This window comes from Pezoporus flaviventris, unplaced genomic scaffold (genome assembly GCF_033815535.1).
Source record: "Pezoporus flaviventris isolate CSIRO_AGI_PZ_B2104156 unplaced genomic scaffold, CSIRO_AGI_Pfla_v1 ptg000153l, whole genome shotgun sequence".
Classification (NCBI taxonomy): domain Eukaryota; kingdom Metazoa; phylum Chordata; class Aves; order Psittaciformes; family Psittacidae; genus Pezoporus; species Pezoporus flaviventris.
In genome coordinates this window covers 1,141,120-1,160,405 of record NW_026892701.1, presented here as the reverse complement: position 1 = coordinate 1,160,405, position 19,286 = coordinate 1,141,120, and the positions used below count along the sequence as shown (strand labels likewise).

Here is a 19,286-nt window from a genome sequence, read left to right as displayed (position 1 = left end):
CTTACTGTAAATCAAGGGCTTTTTTTCCTTTTCCCATGTTCTCTTAGTGAGGAAGAGGAGAAGAAGCTGGAAGAGAGCACAGCCAGGACAGCTGACCCAAACCAGCCAGAGGGGTATTCCACACTTTAGAACATCATGCTCAGTTAGCCAGGAGAGATTGCTGCTTGGGTCAGGCTGGGTATAAGTTAGTGGGTGGTGAGCAATTATATTGGGCACCACTTGTTTTCTGAATTTTTCTTTTTTTTTCCCCCTATAATTATAATAATAATAATTATTATTATTTTATTATTTCTATTATTATATTTTACTTCATTTCAGTTATTAAACTGCTCTTAGCTCAATGGGTTTTACCTTTTTTTCTGATTCTTATCCCCATCCCACAGGGTGGGGAGTGAGTGAGCTGCTGCATGATACTTAGTTGCTGGCTGGGGTTAAACCCGGACATGCACCCAACCATTTATCTTTCATTTAGAATTAGTTTAGTGATGTAAAATTTTAAGATGGCATAAAATTGAAAAAATAAAGGAATTTTGGTTTTGCACTTACTGTCTTTTAAAACTAATCTTCCATTTCACTGGAAAATAGATTTTATCAACCAATTGATATTTGGGACATCTAGGAAAGTATTATAAACAGCATCTTATGAACAAGATGGGGAAACTGATCTATCCTAACAGACATCAAGGTGTATAGGAGAGAAGGGCTGAAGAGCTATTGAAGAAGGCTAAAGTGTGGTATGAAAATCCATTTTGAAAAAGGCTAGAGAAATCAATTTACAAATAAAGCAAAATGTTTAGAAGACAGGAAAATTAAAAAGGAACTACTTGGAAGATACTGAAATTTAAGTTAAAGTAGAAGAAAAATCATATTGCTGCATCTTTCAGTTGGCTGCATAGTCATGCCTGGTAAAAATCCATGCCTCCGCATGGAGACCAGGACTTGAGTCTGGTCTCTGTGTGGCAATTCTGGTGCGGGAGTGGGGGGAGGCCAGTATATAAACTGGGGGGAGTTACCCAGAAGGCCCAGATCACTGCTTGGGTTGGGCTGGATATCAGTCAGCGGGTGGTGAGTAATTGTATTCTCTCCCCTTGTTATTTCCCTTATATTTCATTATTATTATTTTTATTATTATTGGTGGTAGCAGTAGTAGTTTTGTATTGTACCTTAGTTACTATACTGTACTTATCTCAACCCGTGGGATTTACATTCTTTCGATTCTCCTCCCCATCCCTCTGGGAGCAGGGGGAGGAAGAAGGGGGGGAGTGAGCGAGTAGCTGCGTGGTTCTGAGTTACCGGCTGTGCTTAAACCACTACACATGAAAAAAAAATGTTAAAAAGGGAATAGGGAAGATATTTACCTCTCCAAATAGAAAAAAAATCTCCTGACAGATACTTCTGATGTGCTGAGGTTCAGCTGTTGATGAGATGGGGTTTGAGGCTGTCTTCTGACATGTTCTGGGAAGACAAATATCTCCTGCGATTAGGAGGGAATCAAAATACTTCCACCCACAGTAAGGAATATCTTGAGTGGACTTCTCTTCAAAGAAATAGGCCTTGCACCTTTCTGAAACAAATTTGGTTTAGTCCACAATTATAATGCCTGAAAGGTACTATGGACACCAACTTTGAAACTGCAAGCTACTTCGAAGCTAGTCATTAAAGAATGACTTAGAATATATGATGACTGAAACTGTATGGAAGTATTAATGACTTAGAGCTGAGATCTAAAGAAATCCAGGGACAGAAGCAAGCTTTTTTTCAATGAAATGAGGCTGTGGTGCTGCATCCCCCTTACAATCTACCATGGATTTCTGAAATTATTTTATAATGTTGCAGCTAGTGGTAATTTCTTCTGTGTGTCTAGCATATAGCATATTTAAGAGAAAAATCACATCTACAGGCAGCATAGCTGTGCTGGTAAGTCTGCACATGAACATGGTCTATACCAGCAGGACATATTAGTATAAGATGCTTATTTTTTTTGTTACTCAAGTGCGTTATTGGTGAAGCTCTTGTCTAATTTTAGTTATTCAATGATTTCACTGCATCACCTCCTTGCCAGATTATCCTACTTTCAGTCTTAGCCTCTTCTGTGCTCCCTCTGCAGCTATTAAGGGGAGGGAGAGGTCATTATTGCTTCAGAAACAGATCTTTCTTTCTTCAGAAACATATCTTTATTTCTTTCTTTCTTGCTTGCTTTCTTGCTTTCTTTCTCCCTTCTCTCTTTCTCCCTCCCTCCCTTACTCTTCTTTCTTTCTTTTCTTCCTACTCCTTCCTTCCTTCCTTCCTTTCTTCCTTCCTTCCTTCCTCCTCCCTCCCTCCCTCTTCTTTCTTTTCTTCCTACTGCTTCCTTCCTTCCTTCCTTCCTTCCTTCCTTCCTTCCTTCCTTCCTTCCTTCCTTCCTTCCTTCCTTCCTTCCTTCCTTCCTTCCTTCCTTCCTTCCTTCCTTCCTTCCTTCCTTCCTTCCTTCCTTCCTTCCTTCCTTCCTTCCTTCCTTCCTTCCTTCCTTCCTTCCTTTCCTCCCTCTTCTTTCTTTCTTTTCTTCCTACTGCTTCCCTCCTTCCTACAGCTTCCTTCCTTCCTTCCTTCCTTCATCCCTCTTTCTCTCCCTTTTTAGGGAGTATTGTTGATTAACATGAAACAAAACAAAAAAAGCTGTCTTCTACCATAGTATGTATGCTTATTGAGGTGTTTGAAGCAGCATGTGATGTGTAAACATATGTTTGAAAATGTTCGATTCCTTCTGAAAGTGGGTTATAGAAAACCTCTGGAGGCTTAAACCATTGCTTAAGACTATGTGACACTTGCTTTTTATTCATTAATTGTAGATGTGTTCTATCATTAGAGAACAGCAGTTGCATTTCTCTTCCCTACAAGAACTTAGCTGCTTGAAAGCTCTACTTTACCCTTGGACATAGTTATTGAATAAACATACACAAATATTTTTTTGTACTCTCTAAGCCATAACAGTGGCACATTGACAAACTGGCAGACTGGGAAAAGAAAGAAGTATCCAACTGGGTGATAAGTCATTAGCTTTCCCTATGGCATTGCAGGAGTTACTTTAACTTGCTGGGATCAGTCAGCTTCAACATGGGTGTTACTTCTGCTTTCTAATATTATTTTGACATCATGTAGGATGACAGAATAACTAATCAAACATTACACAAGTTTGACATAGAATAGGCACTTTTTTGTCACACATTTTAAGTGACTTGTTTAAATAGCCTTAAAAACAGATCTTCTGATTGACAGCATGAAGTAGTTGGAACTGCAAAAGCCTACAGTAGTTAGAATCATAGAATAGTTAGGGTTGAAAGGACCTTAAGATAATCTAGTTTCAACCACCCTGCCATGCCTCACAGTAAAGAATTTCTTCCTTATATCCAAACTAAACTTCCCCTGTTTAAGTTTGAACCCATTACCCCTTGTCCTGTCACTACAGTCTCTAATGAAGAGTCCCTCTCCAGCATCCCTATAGGCCCCCTTCAGATACTGGAAGGCTGCTATGAGGTCTCCACACAGCCTTCTCTTCTCCAGGCTGAACAGCCCCAACTTTCTCAGCCTCTCTTCATACGGGAGGTGCTCCATCCCCCTGATCATCCTCATGGCCGTCCTCTGGACTTGTTCCAGCAGTTCCATGTCATTTTTATGTTGAGGACACCAGACCTGTACACAGTACTACAAGTGAGGTCTCACAAGAGCAGAGTAGAGGGGCAGGATCACCTCCTTCGACCTGCTGGTCACACTCCTTTTGATGCATCCCAGGATACGGTTGGCTTTCTGGGCTGTGAGTTCACACTGCCTGCTCATGTTCATTTTCTCATCGACCAACACTCCCAAGTCCTTCTCCTTGGGGCTGCTCTGAATCTCTTTTCTGCCCATCCTGTAGCTGTGCCTGAGATCGCCTCAACCCAGGTGTAGGACCTTGCACTTTGCATGGTTACTTGGTGACTTCAACACATTTGATGCTTTTTATATCATACCTTTTTATGTTGAGGTATTTAAATTTATTGTTACCGGCTAAAAGCAGCCATGAAATGTTACCTTTTGGGTTTGATTGCATTTTTAAATTGTTCCTTAGTGCTGTATCTGAAATGTTTATGATTAGGCCCCAATTCAAGCTGTCAATGCTATTGTTACAAAGTATTCCCACTCCTGCCACCTACATGATTTCAAGAGTAATACAGCATTACAAGCCGACTTGAAATACAGTATAGCAAAATGAAGCTGAAGGGATGCATTCCTCTTTTTGAATCTCTTTCCTTATCCTGTGGATAGCTGAAAATTATTAGCACTTTGGATTTTTATTTTTAAATTAACTTTCTAGGCATTTTATTTTATTCAAACAATTGTAATATGAAGCATATGTGTAAAATGCTTGTTTGAGTTAAAGGCAGCAATTATTGAATGATTCATATTTGGGTTTAGTGTTTCCACATGTGACACCCAAAGGAATTCATGGCATAGATTTTAAAGGAGAAGCTATAACTTTCAAGGCAACTACTGCTGGAATCCTTGCTACACTCTCTCATTGTGTTGAACTCATGGTAAAACGTGAAGAAAGCTGGCAAAAAAGACTAGATAAGGTAAGATAACTTTCCTTTTATTTTTGTTGAAAAAATTGTTTCTTTAAGTTGAAATGGAAATTTCAAATTAGCTGGTTTTAACTTTTTATTCCAGCGTTTATTAATTTTAGGTGCTTTCATTATTTATTACTCTGATTAAAATGTTAAAACCTCATCCTGGCTGTTGGTGATACAGTAACATTATTTATTGTATTTTTTTTCACAGCCCTTGTACATATAGTATTCCTATATTTTTTTATATCTATAAAGAGCCTGATAGTATTCTGCAGTAATAAGTGTATTGCTTGCCTTCCTCTAAAAGTCCTAATTATCCATGCTTGCAAAATGTTTGTTGAATGTTGAAATGTTTTAATTGTGATGAGATGGTGACAGTACTGAGGACAACAACCAGTTCTAACTTTAAAAGTCTAAGATACAGTTATTTCACTCACCTTTAGGATATTGAAGAGATTTTTTTAAGTCATGTTTTATATCAATTGGTTATTTTTTTAGGGGTGTGTGTGGTATATCTGTTATTCTTATAGCAGTGGTAAGCCTATTCAACCACTATAGCAACTCAAAAGCAGAAGTGTCTTCTCTCTTCAGATGAGATGTGCTAGAAGAATGGATAGGGTGTACTTCAGGCTTTGACTTCTAGAATCCTGCCATCACTGGCTGGTGTCCTACACAGTCCTTTAGCTGTTGTTGCCTCCTTTTTAATTTAACGTTTCCATATGGTGCATATTACACTTCAAGTCTTACTCCATATGTGTTAGTGGTACACAATTCAAAGAATTAAGTCATTCGGACAAAATACATCCAAATTTAAATCCTTGCCCATATCCTGGCTCTTATTTGTCTGTATGTCAAAGGCCTGGTCCTATCTAATTGTATTGTGACTTCTGTCAACACTTAATTTATTATTGCTTCATCTAGGTACTTGGAAGAATTATAGCAGACCTGAGACTTGAAACTTGCTCATGAGATCATAGGGTAATTCAGGTTGGAAGAGACCTCAAGAGGTCTCTAGTCCAACCTCCTGCTTAAAGGAAGTACAGTTTGAGATCAGACTGAATTGCTCAGGGCTTTATCAAATCTTATTTCAAGTCTCCAAAGCTGGAGACTGCACAGCCGTTCTGGGCAGCCTGTTCTGCTCAACTGTTGTTATAGTGAAAAAGTTTTTCATTATATCCAGTTTGAGTAGCTCTTATTCTAATATCTGCCTATTGTTTATCTACTAGAGACTGCTGTGAAGAGCCTGGCTCAGTTTCTTGATGACCTCCTTGGAGGTATTGGAAGGCTACTGTTAAGTTCCCTAAAAAAGCCTTCTCTTCTTCAGGCTGAGTAAACACAGTTCACTCTTGCTGAGCAGACTTTGCTTAGAACATGGATTGATTAAGTGAATTTCTTTTTGTCAGTACATTAGTATACACTATTACAGAATAATATGTTAATATAGAATTTGAATTAGTTTAGTTGTCATGTTTTTCTCCTTCTGTGGACTAACTTTAAAGCACTTGTTTTTTGCTGCAAGCTATTAACAAATTCAAACCTAAATTTCACTTTGAGTCTCATGTGACTGATATAAAGCAACATACCACCTCATACAGCATGAGTAAATACATTTTAAAAGGGGTCACAAGCTTATTTGGACTTGGTTTCCTAGAAATTAAAATAGCAACATCTTCTAAAAACTTGGAGATTTTAAGTTTCTCTGCTTTGTTAGACCTGCAACTTTGTCACAGTTGTCAGTGAAATTTTCTGGGGTTTACAGCATACTCATGGTGAAGTACTGTCATTCTAATATAAAATAACCTTTTTTTATTTGGATTCCTCTAATTGCTGTCCTTTTAGAATAGGAGATTTTAATTGAACTAAATAATATAGAATTGTGGTGGGTTAGCCTTAGCTAACAGCCAAATGCCCACCCAGCTGCTCACTTGCCACCCCATCCAGCAGGACTGGGGGGGGGGGGGGAATAGGATGAGAAAGACAGGGAGATTGCTTACCACTTCTTGTCATGGCAGAATTTGGGCAAAATCAATTTGTTGCTGATTAAACAGTTAGTGGGAAACAGAAAGACAAACACTAAAACAGCTTGCTTTCCCTATTTTTTTTCCCTAGTCTCAACTTCACATTTTCACTACAGGCCCCTCTACTCCCAGCTTGCTAGCCCCAAGCAGTGCAGAGTGGGAGAGGTGGGGAATGGGGGATCTGAGATCAGTCCAAAACACTTAGTCTCTGCCATTCCTTCCTCCTTACACTTTTCCCCTGCTCCAGTGCAGGTCCTTTCCAGGGCTGTAGTCCTCTGGGGAAAACTCTGCTCCAGTGGGGGTCCTCCCTGGAATATAGTTCGTTCAGGAAATGTCCCTCTGCTCTGGTGTGGGGTCCTCCATGGGCTGCAGTGTGGATATTTGATCTGCTCTGGAACAACTTCTCCTCCTCAACAGAGTATTGTTGTAATCCAGCTTGCTCTCCTTCCCTCTCCAGCTTCCTCACTCCACTAGCTTCAGAACCAAGTTTTGCTTGACAGCAAAACACAAATGTGATTAGCGAGAGTCCTGCTACTTCACAAAACTATGCAACCTCCATCTTGTAGAGGGACAGTTTAACCTAAAGATACAACGAGATGTCTGCTGAACTTGAAGCAAATGTATTTAAAAATTATAGCTGTCCTCCAATATTTTTAATATTAAAAAGCTCAAGTTCATTAGAACTCGTTGAATCTGGAGCTGGCTACAATTTGAGTACGTTATGAAGCAAGTATCTTTCTCTAGAAACCCTGTTTTTTAAATACATGAAAGGTTTTTAAGTTACATTCTGAAGGTTGTAAACTTTATTTTTAAACCTTTGGAAACAAGAAATCATTATAAAAACATCTTTTAATTTTGAAGATGACTACTAAAATAGTGCACTTAATGATTATAATTTTAGAATTCTATATTTAGTTTTGTCTGTTGCCAAAAGATTCAGATGGCCAGAATAAAATTAATACAAAAGCATGTAATGTTAATTAAAGCTAAATGTAGTTGCAGCTTTGCTTTTGAACTTTTCTTCTTAGCTGTTAAGATCTTGAGCTTGACTTTTTATTTTTCCAGTGCAGTATATTTTTCAGTATGAGCCTCTGCAATGTATTCTTAAAATAGACTTTTTAAAAGAAAATGGATAAACAGGGAAAGGATTTAAACTTTAGTATTTGGTTCATCTTTTCATTTGCAACATAATCCTTATGATGATGCTTTTCTTGCTGTCATGGCTACAGCAACATTTTTCTATTCTTGTTTCCTTTGGTCTTAATAATTGGTATTAATGTGCAAAATTATTTTCTGAATGTTAAATTTTACTTTAACATGTTTGGGTAGTTTATTTTGTTCACCTTTCACAATTGTAACTTAAATGTCTCATTAAATTTTACAGTTTTAATACACCAGTAATTTTTCTGCTGTGCAATCAAGCAATTTCCCAATTTCTGCCTTATTTAATGTTGTCTCTGTCCTGGGTTCAGCAGTAGCAGTCATTTTTCTCCTTCTTAGTAGCTGGTGCAGTGCTGTGTTTTTGACTTTCAGCCTGGGAACAGCGCTGATAACACTGATGTTTTCAGTTGTTGCTAAGAAATGTTTACTCCGACCAAGGACTTTCTGAGCCTCATGCTCTGCCAGGGAGGAGGGGAAGCTGGGATAAAGCAGAGACAGGAAACCTGACCCAAACTAGCCAAAGAGGTATTCCATACCACAGCACGTCATGCCCAGGTTGTAAAACTGGGGGCAGTTACCCGGAAGGGCTATATTCCTGCTTGGTTCGGGCTAGGTATCGGTCGGTGGGTGGTGCGCAATTGTATTCTCTTCCCTTGTTATTTCCCTTATCATTATTATTACTGGTGGTAGCAGTAGTGGTTTGTGTTATACCTTAGTTACTGGACTGTTCTTATCTCAACCCATGGGAGTTGTATTCTTTCAATTCTCCTCCCCATCCCTCCGGGATTGGGGGGAAGAAGGGGGGGTGTGAGCAAGCAGCTGCATGGTTCTGGGTTCCTGACTGAGCTTAAACCATGACAGTCGCCAAGAGAAGCTTACAGATATAGAGAGTTGTCTTTTGACACATGTGAATCATCACTAATTTGCAGATTGAAGTACAGAAAGTGTGGGGATCAGGGGGTTGTTGTTTTAGAGGCTTTTTTGTTTTTCATTCCAAGTGTTCTGGTAGAACTTCTATGCTTTCTCTCAATGACTTACACTCAAGTCATGCTTTATGCATCTTCAGGACTCTCCAGTTACTTTCAAAATAGGTAAGCTTGCAAAATTTCACAAAACAATTATTAGCTCTTATCAACTGTTTGTGGTAGTTCCATGAAGGGAAGAACCTCCATTAACATATAAAGGCAATACTGTCTTCATCTCAGTGCTGCTCTTCTCATAAGAATTTTCCTGTGGAAAACTTACTAATTTATTTTGCATCAAAGCTTTTCCTTTATTTTTCAAATTTTTCTTTAGGAACTGGAAAGTATGTTTTCCAGTGTGAACATTACCACCAAATTCTCATTTGGTAAACTCAGCTTTTAAGTGTTGATAAAGGTTTTCCACTGAATCATTAAAGTTCAAATTGGGTTGCTGAATAATCATACTCATATCTGCAAGAAGTAGTGTGTAGTGTCTGGTTGCCAAAAGGGAATAGAGAAACATCTTATGTACTAGAGATGAATTCTGCAAGAATTTCAGAAGTATTTATAGCTTTTTCTCTGGGAATATCTGTCAGTATGTAGAATTTGCAGAGGAAATGCTAGGTTTAATCTGATTCCAGTATTACTACTTCTTTATTCAACATATATAATAATATAGATATCATTAGTGTCTGTAGTACACTCACAAACCTATTATGGGAGAATGATAATTTGTTAGTCTCTGCACGGAGTTCACAAAATGATTTGCATGGATCCTATGCCACTTAATTATAGATAAAAGCTTCTTACATGCTGTGATTCACTAGTATCTCATCCCATTCAACATGTTAGCTTTCTACCACTCTTAATTTTCATCCTTTGTTATCACTGCCCAAGCATCTGTGTTAAGAAGTTTATATAAACTGACAGATACCAAGTCTGATCCTCAGCAAACCATGAATAGCTATGCTTAAACTAGATACCAAATTTTGCTTGCTGATCTAGTATCTTCCACATGACTTGAAGGTATTCTCAAGGTAGCTAGCTCCCCAAGCTTTGTATTATATATACATGTATATGGGCATATATAATGCATACATTCAAATAAAAAAATCGGCAGCTTTTCAATTGTTACTTCGGGAAAAAAACCCAACAAAACTATACTGGTCATTCCATTTATTTGCATGATGACTATTATTGGCCAATTCATTCTTGCTGTATCAAATGATCATTTAATTTTACAGGAGATAGAGAAAAGGAGAAGGGTTGAAGAATCTTACAAAAATGCTGTGACAGAACTGAAGAAAAAGTCCCACTTTGGAGGGCCAGACTACGAGGTAAAAATTTTGCTTTTCAAGTTTTTAAAAATGCTAAGGCCTTTGAATATTGGTTTGTTTCTTAAAGGAGCGAGAAACTGATACATCCCAAGCATACCAGTCAGATGCCAGCACCTAGACTGAATGCTTGTAGCAATGCAGAGCTACTCCAACTGCTTCAGCCGATGAGTCGGCTGTACTCGGAGCTCGGCTAGCTGCCTCTACACAAATGCATGTAGTATGGGGAATAAACAAGAGGAATTAGAGATGTGTACATGACTACAGGGATATGACATTGTTGGAATCAAAGAAACATGGTGGGATAGCTCCTACGACTAGAATGTTGGAATGGAAGGTTATAGGCTCTTTAGGAAAGGTAGGCCAGGCAGACAGGGAGGGGGTGTAGCTATTTATGTCAATGATAGGCTGGAGAGTACAGAACTCTGCCTGGGGATGGGTGATGAGCCAACAGAGAGCTTGCAGGTCAGGATTAAAGGGAGAACAGTGACAGGGGTCGTTGCTATGGGGGTCTACTACAGGCCATGTCATGGTTTAAGCCCAGATGGTAACTCAGAACCACTCAACTGCTCTCTCACTCTCCCCCTACTTCCCTCCCCCAACTCCCAGAGGGATGGGGAGGAAAATAGAACAGTCCAGTAACTAAGGTATAATACAAAACCACTACTGCTACCACCAATAATAATGATAAAGGAAATAATATGGGGAGAGAATATAAAACTAAAAGAGGAAAAGGAAAAGAAAACAATAAACACAAATACAGTTTCTCACCGCCCACCAACCGATACCCAGACTGACCCAAGCAGCAATCTGAGCCTTCTGGGTAACACCCCCCAGTTTATATACTGGGCATGACATGCTGTGGGATGGAATACCCCTTTGGCTAGTTTGTCTCAGGTGTCCTGTCTCTTCTTCCTCCTGGCTTCCTATGCCACACCTCACTGGCAGAGCACAAGACTGAAAAAGTCCTTGATTGGGGTAACCATTACTTAGGAACAACTAAAACACTGGTGTGTTATCAGCACTGTTCTCAGTCTAAAGTCGAAAATGTGGCACTGCACCAGCTACTAGGAAGGAGAAAAATAGCTGTTAAAGCCAAACTCAGGACAAGCCACCAGATCAGGAGCACTGCATATATAAACTCCTTTATAGGCAGAGAGGAGCAACCTCACACTTGCAAGCCCTTGTCCTCATGGGGGACTTGAACCACAGTGATATTTGTTGGAGGGATGGTATGGCCCAGCACAAGCAGTTCAGGAGGTACCTCGATTGTGTGGATGACAGCTTCCTCATACAAGTGGTAGAAGAGCTGAGAAGTGCTGCCATTCTTGACCTTGTGCTCACCAACAGGGAGGGGCTGGTTGGGAATGTGATCATAGAATCATAGAATAGTTAGGGTTGGAAAGGACCTTAAGATCATCTAGTTCCAACCCCCCTGCCATGGTCAGGGACACCTCCCACTAAACCATGTCACCTAAGGCTTTGTCCAACCTGGCCTTGAACACCGCCAGGGATGGAGCACTCACAACTTCCCTGGGCAACCCATTCCAGTGCCTCACCACCCTCACAGTAAAGGATTTCTTCCTTATATCCAATCTAAACTTCCCGTTTAAGTTTTAACCCATTACCCCTTGTCCTATCACTACAGTCCCTAATGAATAGTCCATCCCCAGCATCCCTATAGCCCCCCTTCAGATACTGGAAGGCTGCTATGAGGTCTCCATACAGCCTTCTCTTCTCCAGGCTGAACAGCCCCAACTTTCTCAGCCTGTCTTCATACGGGAGGTGCTCCCATCCCCTGATCATCCTCATGGTCGTCCTCTGGACTTGTTCCAACAGTTCCATGTCATTTTTATGTTGAGGACGCCAGAACTGCACACAGTACTCCAAGTGAGGTCTCACAGGAGCAGAGTAGAGGGGCAGGATCACCTCCTTCGACCTGCTAGTGATGCTCCAAGGCAGCCTTGGCTGCAGCGATCATTTCACGGTGGAGTTTGAGATCCTCAGGACAGTGAGAAGGGCACACAGCAAGCTCACTACCCTGGACTTCAAGAGAGCAGACTTTAGCCTGTTCAGGAGCCTGCTCAGTACGTTCCCATGTTATAAAGCCCTGGAGGGCAGGGAGCCCAGAAAAGGTGGCTGATATTCAAGGATCGCCTGTTCCAAGCTCAGGAGCGATTTGTCCTGACTAGAAGGAAATGGGGCACGAAAGCCAGTAGGCCTCCATGGATGGACAAGGAACTGCTGAGCAAACTCAGATGGTGAAAAAAGAAGCTTATATATAGTGGAAGGAAGGACAGGCAGCCTGGGAGGAATACAGGGGTGTTGTTTGGGAAGCTAGGAATCAGGTCACGAAAGCTAAGGCCCAGTCAGAGTTGAGTCTGGCCGGGGATAGAATCATAGAATCATTGAACAGTTCAGATTGGAAAAGACATTAAGATCATGTAGTTCCAACCCCCCTGCCATGGGCAGGGACACCCCACACTAAACCATGTCACCCAAGGCTCTGTCCAACCTGGCCTTGAAAACTGCCAGGGATGGAGTATTCACAACTTCCTTGGGCAACCTATTCCAGTGCCTCAACCACCCTCACAATAAAGAACTTCTTCATTATATCTAACCTAAACTTCCCCTGTTCAAGTATGAACACATTACCCCTTGTCCTACCACTATGGTCCCTGAAGAAGACAGGGTGAGAAATTTGGGGCTGTTCAGCCTGGAGAAGAGAAGGCTGTGTGGAGATCTCATAGCAGCCTTCCAGTATCTGAAGGATATAAGGATGCTGGGGAGGGACTCTTCATTAGGGACTGTAGCAATAGGACAAGGGGTAGTGGGTTCAAACTTAAACAGTGGAAGTTTAGATTAGATATAAGGAGGAAATTCTTTACTGTGAGCTTGTTGAGGCACTGGCACAGGCTGCCCAGAGAAGCTGTGGATGCCTCATGTGGTGAGGCACTGGAATGGGTTGCCCAAGGAAGTTGTGAATGCTCCATTCCTGGTGGTGTTCAAGGCCAGGTTGGACAGCACCTTTGGTGACATGGTCTAGTATGAGGTGTCCCTGCCCATGACAGGGGGTTTGGAACTGTATGATCTTAGAGTCCTTTCCAGACCTAACCTTTCTATGATTCTATGATTGATTGGACAGAGTGTGTTTGTGGGTAAATCAGTTTCTGTGGCTGTTCAGGCATGTTCATGCTGCTTTTTATACCTTTAAATGTGAAACTGCATGAAGAATCAGAATCCTTACTTTTTTGAGAATAGAAGTTTTTCTTCAGCTCAGGTTACCTTATTCTGCTTTGGTCTAATATATTTTGCTTACAGATGTTTCTACTGATTTTTTTTATTATTTTAGTATTTTTAAAGAAAAGATAGTTATAATGTTGAGCTTTTTCTACCTGGTTATGAATTCAGCTGCTTCTCCCAGATATCCTTGTTGTAAAGTAGGTTTTTGAAATTTGCTAGACCAATTCATTTTACAATACAATAAAGCGGTAAACCTAGTTTTCTTTAATTTCCATTTTACTTAGTGGACACAAGTTTTTAATAGTTGACTCAAGTCTACTTGCTGTTTGTTGTTTAACGGTTCTTTCCACGAAGTTTCAATAGTGATCCCCAGGATTTTGTCTTGTGTTGTGCTTTCAGCACATATCTGGACAGTGGAATTGAGTGTGCCCTCAGCAAGTTTGCAAATGACACCAAGCTGTGTGGTTCGGTTGATATGCTGGAGGGAAGGGATGCCATCCAGAGGGACACACTTGCGAGGTGGGCTGATGCCAACCTCATGAAGTTCAACCAAGCCAAGTGCAAGGTCCTGCACCTGGGCTGAGGCAATCCCAGGCACAGCTATAGGTTGGGTTGAGAAGACATTCAGAGCAGCCCTGCGGAGAAGGACTTGGGGGTGTTGGTCTATGAGAAACTGAACATGATCAGCAGTGTGCGCTCGCAGCCCAGAAAGCCAACCATATCCTGGGCTGCATCCAAAGGAGCATGACCAGCAGGTCAAAGGAGGTAATCCTGCCCCTCTGCTCTTGTGGAGTATTGTTTACAGTTCTGGGACTCCAAGTACACAATATTTGGAATATTGTGTTCAGTTCTGGTGTCCTCAACACAGAAAGGATATGGAGCTGTTGGAATAAGTTCTAGACTTGGAAGTTCTAGGGCCATGAGGATGATAAGGGGGCTGGAGCACCTCCTGTATGAGGCAGGCTGAGAAAGTTGGTGCTGTTCATCCTGGAGAAGGGAAGGCTGCGTGGAGACCTCATTGCAACCTTCTAGTATCTGAAGGGGGCCTACAAGAATAGTGGAGAGAGACTCTTCATCAATGACTGTAGTGATAGGACAGGGGGTAATGGGTTAAAACTTAAACAGGAGAAGTTCAGGTTAGATATAAGGAATAAGTTCTTTACTGTGAGGGTGGTGAGGCACTGGAATAGGTTGCCCAAGGAAGTTGTGAATGCTCCATCCCTGGCAGTGTTCAGGGCCGGGTTGGACAGAGCCTTTGGTGCGATGGTTTAGTGTGAGGTGTTCCTGCCCATGGCAGGGGGGTTGGAACTAGATCATCTTAAGGTCCTTTCCAACCCTAACTGTTCTATGATTGTATGATTCCATCTAAAATGTACCCTAAAGCACTGGAGTACTTTTGGAAGGCATGTAACTGCACAATTATGTTAATATGTTTACTTCACTGACACAATGTAAACATTTTTAAAAGAAGATATATGTTAATTAAAGCCTAAATCTCATTTCAAAGCATATTGACACTGTTACTCAGTCTTCAGTTTCCTGTTTTTTTGCTTGCTTTGTAGAGCTATGCCTAAATTGTAATTAAAGTAAATAACTTCCTTCAACAAGTAGGGGTTTCAGATGAATTGTAATGTAAGAATATTGTTGAAAATAATTGAGGTCTTTGGAAGAAATTTCCTTCTGCCTGTTTTATGCATGATATGTAAATATCTATTTCTAATATTGAGCTTAAGTGGGGCATTCATGTGTTCAAAATTTTGAACTAGTTTTGTTTCTTATGTTGTAGGAGGGTCCTAATAGTCTGATTAATGAAGAAGAATTCTTTGATGCTGTTGAAGCTGCTCTCGATAGACAGGATCAAATGGAAGAACAGGTATTGATACTTGAGAAATGTGTTAATGATGAGCACTTCATGGAAAACTTCTGTGACTTACTCAGTCCTGGGGCGCATCTCTTGAAACTCTAGATATTTTATACTAACACAAGTGGAATTCTCTAATATTTATACAGTTAAATATCATTGTGAAAGTGACTTCACAACTTGCATAGAAAAGGATAGTTTAAGTGTTAAGCTAATTGAATGTCTCTGGTTTCTAATTCCTAAATAAGTGTATTAGTACTGTTTAAAACTTATCATTATATGTAACTCATGCCCTGTGAAAATAAGACTATCAAATTATTAGTTGTTGTAGCCATTATATAGATTGAAGATACCTCACTTGGTTTTGTAGTCCACCCAGTAGCAACTGACTACCAATAATTAAACCTATTTTATTGCAGTCCCAAAGTAAAAGATTATACTGGCCAACATCCTTACCTTCTGGAGATGCATATTCTGCTGTGGGGGCTCATAGATTTGTCCAAAAGGTAAGATATTTCTCATTATCTGCTCTGAATACTAGGCTGCATTCTATTTCTACATAATATTTTATATGGATAGGTAAGATTCTTTTTTTTAATTAATTTCTTTAGGTGTTTCTAGTATAACTGTCAATGGTTTACTCATTTTCAATTGAAGTAGCTGGAATGGACTGTTTTCTGTCTTGACTAAAAAAAAAATACTGATTTCAGTATCTATTTAGAAAATGCTACACTTGTATCAAGCTTGTCATTTAAGGAATATATTAAAGGAGGAAAAAAACCCAAACAAACTGAATTTGCTAACCTCGGTGTTTTTACGATGCTGTCATGGATTAAACCCAGCCAGTAACCAATTACCATGCAACCGCTTGTTCACACCCCTCTTATCTCCCCCCCCCCCATGGGATGGGGAGGAGAATCGTAAGAATGTAAAACCCACAGGTTGAGATGAGAACAGTTTAATAACTAAAATAAAGTACAGTATAATAATAATGATAAGGAAAATAATGAGGAGAGAGATGTAAAACTGAAAGGGGAAAGGAAAAAAAAAAAATAAACCCAAGTGATGCCCAATACAATTGCTCACCACCTGCCAACTGATACCCAGCCCAACACAGCGGCAATTGGTCCCTTCTGGGTAACTTCCCCCAGTTTCTATACTGGGCATGACATACTGTGTTATGGAATACCCCTTTGGTTAGTTTGGATCAGGTGTCCTGTCTCTGCTTCCTCCCAGCTTCCCGTGCCTCTCCTCCCTGGCAGAGCATGAGAGAATGAAAAGTCATTGATCAGGGTAAGCACTACTGAGCAACAACTAAAACATCTGTGTGTTGTCAGCATTATTTTCAGACTAAGCCAAAACACAGCACTGCACCAGCTACTAGGAAGAAAATTTACTCTATCCCAGCCGAAACCAGGACAGATACCCTCACGCAAATTCATTTAATTGATTAAAAAACAAAACAAAATGAAACAAAACAGTCAAGGATCAGTTGACTTTGTTTAGTTTTTTTAGTGAAAACACTCAATGCTCTTCTTAGGGCTACACTGGACACATTGCATAATAGGTGCATGAAATCAGCATTCACTGCTGTGCTTGCTGCTTATGTTGCTTTTGTTTTCCTTCATTATTTCTTACTTGCAAGTTGGTACTGAATGTTCTGTTGTGCCTTTGCTTTGATTACTTGGTTTTTTCTTTGTCTGTCTCTGGTAGCCCTATAGTTGCTCTTCCTCCATGTCTTCCATTAATCTAGTCAGTGCCTCAGATGTTCACAGGTTCAGCACCCAGGTACTGTATTACTGTGTAGAGTGGGGGTTGCATATCTTTGCTGCGTTTCATCCTCTTCTCTAGAACCTGCATTTTTTGTTTCATCACTGCTAGCATTAAACTAGTATGTTAAAACAGAAAATAAGTTCTCTATTCCTGTACTAAGTAGTTGTCTTTGAGGGTTTCTATTTGATTCAATTACTTTTTTTCTTCCTGGTCTGAAGTGTATTGTCCAAAGGGTACATTGTACAAACAAAATTACTTACATTAATTAAAAGTAAACAACATCTTTCAATTCTATATCAGATCAGAAAAATTTCATTAAGTATTCTTTAATTTTGCTTTATACTTGTACTACTTCCTATATTATGTTTTATAGGTTATAAAGCCTAGTGTGCATAGAATATACTTTTGTAAGTTGTGCAAAAAACACTTATAGGTTCAGGCTATTAATCTTGTGATCGATTGTACACCCCAGACTAATCTGTATGTTGTTCAGTTGACTAACATTTGCTTATAGTGCTTTCCCTTTTTTAAAAAAGGTATTTCTAGTAATTTGGGAAAATTGTGTCAATTACATGGACTTATTTTCTGTGATGAGTTCTAGTAGTTGCTGACCTTTTAGGTTGAAGAGCTATTAAATTGTTTCCATAACTTGTAAACTTTACACAACAATGGATACTTTATATTTTTGTCTCTATTTTTTTGTTTTGTGGGGGAGTGGAATTTGGAAATTGGGGGGACAGACACAAAAGAAACAGAGTAGAATAAAAATGTAGATTTAAAATAAAAATCCATTTCCTGTCCCACCACCTATTTTTATGCATGTTATTTTGAAAAAAAAAAGGTGTTCACATAGCTTGATAAAAATGTATCAAATATTTGGCCTTTAAGAAAAACACACAACTGTCTAGCTAAGTAAGTTTTAAATGAGTATTTTATAATAGTGGAGCCTCTGCATCATTGTGATTTTTTGGAATGCAAGCACTTCTGTTCATTTTTTCTAACAGGCAACTGTGCAAAGATGCTAATGAAACAGAATAGGCATGCTTTGCTTATGCCCATTTCCTTCACTGCTGTTTCAATATGACTTTTGATATGCATTCACTTTTTTAGAGCTGGTCTGTCCCCCTTCTTTGTTCAGCTTTTTAAATGCCCTTCAGCGAATATTGGCTTTCAAGTTTTTCAGTACATTGTAATTCTATTTGGAGATACCTGAAGCAATTTCCTATATACTGAAATAAAACTGTCTTAGGTTGAAATAGCGAGTTTTGACAGTTTAGAGGTGTAAAGGAAGGATAGGGAAGTACCCATAAAGAATGAAGTTGGAAGTTGAGTCAAGATTTTGGCTTTTGCTTCCAAAGGCCAGAAGTATCTGTTTTTGATCTGTGATAGAAGGCTCTGTTGTCGAAGTTCAGCTCCTGCACAGGATTTGAATTATTGACTTGTGGCTTCTAATACTGTACCAGTCCCCTGTCCAAGAAGATGGAAGGAATTATTTAAAAATGTGTATTTTTTTCCTTTAAAGGTGGAAGAGATGGTACAAAATCATATGACATACTCCTTGCAAGATGTAGGAGGAGATGCAAATTGGCAGGTAGTGGTAGAAGAAGGAGAAATGAAGGTAAACATTTGGGTTTTTCCTTAATTGATAAGAGATGATATGCTGTAAAGACAGATATTTTTACTCTCTTTGAATACTATCACGCAGCAAGTTATGCTGTTAAAATGTCTCTCTGAGAATAGAGAACTAGAGTCCACAAGAGCTGCAGCTTCTAATCTATTCAGATTCCTTTCTCATTTTTTCCTACTTAAAACTTGGTATCAAAATGGTGTGTAAATTCAATGTATGAAACTGTTATATGGTAGCAAGTTATTGTTGGCTATTCCGCTGTGCTTGTATACATTCTTGTGCATAGTGATAAATAAGGTAGCTTAATTTTTGGAGTAGAGACTCATAATACTGGTATTTTAATGTGAAGTGCCATGCAAGAACATCTGCATTGGTAGTTACCAGAGAACACTGACATGACAAATTATTCATGTGTTAGTCTTCTAGGTAAGTTTTTATCAAAGCTGAAGAAACTTTAAACAATTAAAACACGCATCAGTAAAGAGGATCAGTACTAGTGCCTCCAGGAAAAAGCGGCAGGTCATAGTAGAGGTTGACTCTACTTTCAAGGTCACAGATGCACCCATTTTTTGGCCTGACCCAGTTTCGAGAGAGGTGTGTTGCCTACCAGGAGCTCAGATCAGGAATGCTGCTGAGAGGCTGCCTGGTCTAGTAAGTCCCACTGACTATTAACCACTTTTCATGGGTGTTTAGTGATAAACACAGCAGTAGCCTGGAGAACATC

The 19,286-nt window shown here is 39.7% G+C and overlaps 1 protein-coding gene across 1 annotated transcript in view; it reads left to right on the top strand.

The window, feature by feature from the left end:
- Positions 1 to 19,286, top strand: part of LOC133283091 (ceramide transfer protein-like) — a 76,084-nt gene that overhangs the window by 52,015 nt on the left and 4,783 nt on the right. Inside the window, exons 7-12 of the mRNA XM_061479576.1 lie at positions 4,432 to 4,589; positions 9,969 to 10,061; positions 15,088 to 15,174; positions 15,582 to 15,668; positions 16,876 to 16,950; positions 18,458 to 18,553. Coding sequence (XP_061335560.1) covers positions 4,432 to 4,589; positions 9,969 to 10,061; positions 15,088 to 15,174; positions 15,582 to 15,668; positions 16,876 to 16,950; positions 18,458 to 18,553 — 596 coding nt within the window. The remainder of the gene's footprint in view (positions 1 to 4,431; positions 4,590 to 9,968; positions 10,062 to 15,087; positions 15,175 to 15,581; positions 15,669 to 16,875; positions 16,951 to 18,457; positions 18,554 to 19,286) is intronic.